Below are 2,500 nucleotides of genomic sequence, written 5' to 3'. Positions count from 1 at the left end.
TGATATTTTAGGTGATAAAATTGCTTTCTTGTCAGTTTATGAGTTCTATTTACTCTGGCCAAATCCTGTTTAAAAAGAAACAGAAATTGTTAATTTTTTATTAGAGCAGTTGTAGGTTAACCAAAGCATCACACAGAATGTACAGAGTTGCCATATTCAACTCTCTAATCAGAAATTTAAAAAAACAAAAACCAGCAGCATTTGATACATTTATTACCATCTGTGATACTACAAATGATTTACCATTACTCTAAAGACAAATGTTAAGAATTTTTGCAAGTTCAGTTTTAATTAAAAGTACACAAGAGGCAGGAAAGTGTTTTTCCCAGAGTTTTATATTACAAGCAAGATATTGTAGACAATGGCCTTTTGCTACAATATAAAATACCATGGAAAAAAATGTAGGATTAGTTCATATAAAAACTGTTTCCTTTATTGAAAATAAAATCATTTCCAATTGGGGGTTTGGTCTAACCTACATTAGGGAAAATTTAGATATGACTGTCTTAGAATATGCAAATATATACGATATAGTCTAAAGGTTATATAAGTCTAGGTGATATGTACATTAAACCATAGCAATTCATTTGGAGTTATCAATCATTGCCATGGTTAAAAACAATCTAAAATTCCATGTATCTCTAATAGTTATTGTTACTGGGACGAGAGGTATGCTAAAAGACCCAGAATATACCCAGTACCCAATATGACACACCAGAAATCTGAGAAAGTGGTCCATTAAGTGACCATTTGACAAACCTGTATTTCTAACTGCTGCACCACCTGCATTTGCACTCGACACTGGGCAGTGCTTCTGTCATCCAATGCATGTTCATTGTTAAGGTGCCTGAACAAACACAAAACAGAATGTTAAGCAGTGACTATCTCAGTGCTATATGCTCCATTTAGGAAGTACTACATTGAAGTCATATTGACCTCTAGAATGGGAAAAAAGGAACACTCTTAAACTAGATAGAGAAAAATTAAATATGCTTACATGTTTAGTGAAAATTATTTATGTACTGTAAAAGACTGTTCAAATGGCAGAAAATGTCATTCTCTCTAGGCTTATCAGTTATTAGATAAAATATTTTCCACAAACCACTTACAGAATAATAGTAGAAATCACTAGATGTATTTCAAATATGCATGCCATTTTTTAAAAAAGTCTCCTTATAAATATATGAACCAAAAGTAATTCTGAAGAGAACAAAAGCAATTCTCTATTCCATTTCTGTTAAAGCAGTTTTTGGTTCCTATGATATTATTTAGTGAATGATGTCTTATTTCACTGTGATGTAGTGTGAATTATGTAAAGATGGCAAACCATCATCCCATGGAAATATAAATACTTATAAAGAATGATTACTTGCTCTAACTAACAAGTAAACAGCATTGAAGATTCAGATAATCAGAATTATAAGAACAGCATTTAGTGTCTAGTGTCCTATTTGGGAGACATATGTCCTAAACTCACACAAAATGAGGAAAGATAAATCATTCTAATTATCTTACTTTAATCTTGAATACATACTAATCTATTATTACTACTACCACAACGACTATACTATTAATATTATTATGTAATATTTAAAGAGATCTCCTCAGTTGAGTGGCATATTAACTTAAAAATTAATCTAGTAGAATAGCATCTCCAATGAACAGGAAAATATTTAATATTATATACTTCATGATTTGTGATATATAATTTATTTTCTGTCTCCCAAAATTATAAAAGTAATCTTCAAGCAATTCAGAATCCTTTGTTGTGTCCATTTCACCAATGAACAAACTAAGGGAAAAATTTAAGGGATGTTCTCATCAGTGCATATACATGAGATGGTAATATTGAACAAAATGTTCACAAAATTATATTAAGAATCTATATTTTTACCCATCTGGGTTCATATATCATTTGAAATGGTATCGTCGCCTAAGAAGTTTAGCATAGCCCGGCTATGTTGAATTCAACAAATAAGTTTTTTGTACGCATTCAAATTTTTTACCTATGGTCCTTAAGTTAATACTTGAAGCAGAAATAAGGATAGGCATGTAATGTAACAAATATGAAGAAGAATTAAAATGATCTTGCTGAGAAAGAATTACTTTATAAACAACTGTTTATTAATTTATCTAGAATCAGCAATTAGAACCCTTTGTTCTATTCTGCTCCATACCTTGATAAATTAAGCCAGTTTGTTTCAATACCTCCTCACTGATCATAATAAGAAAATTTTCCATGTATCTTAACACAATTGTCAGTCTCAACTGAGGAGAAACAATAGACTAAAATAGCAAGGCATAGCAGGTCAAGCTTGAGGTGCAATGGTTAGAGTGCAGGAGAGGCACTTCCACTACACCTGTCTGCTCTAAGCTCATCTCCGTTCGGTTGTCATGAACCTAACTATAAGGAAGACGAAAATTCATTCCCGCTTTCTGGAAGTAAGGTGTGGAATGCTAAACTAGAGCTTAGTTTATGGTATATAGACCTGTAAAAGTC

General features: G+C 31.6%; 1 protein-coding gene across 28 annotated transcripts in view; it reads right to left on the bottom strand.

The window, feature by feature from the left end:
* Positions 1-2,500, bottom strand: part of FOXP2 (forkhead box P2) — a 612,807-nt gene that overhangs the window by 40,444 nt on the left and 569,863 nt on the right. For all 28 annotated transcript variants that reach the window (XM_058297231.2, XM_071215243.1, XM_058297230.2 and 25 more), the window contains one exon: positions 760-847. In XM_058297231.2, the coding sequence (XP_058153214.1) occupies positions 760-847 (88 nt within the window). The remainder of the gene's footprint in view (positions 1-759; positions 848-2,500) is intronic.

Source organism: Dasypus novemcinctus, chromosome 5 (genome assembly GCF_030445035.2).
Source record: "Dasypus novemcinctus isolate mDasNov1 chromosome 5, mDasNov1.1.hap2, whole genome shotgun sequence".
Lineage (NCBI taxonomy): Eukaryota > Metazoa > Chordata > Mammalia > Cingulata > Dasypodidae > Dasypus > Dasypus novemcinctus.
This window is presented reverse-complemented; position numbering and strand designations above follow the sequence as displayed.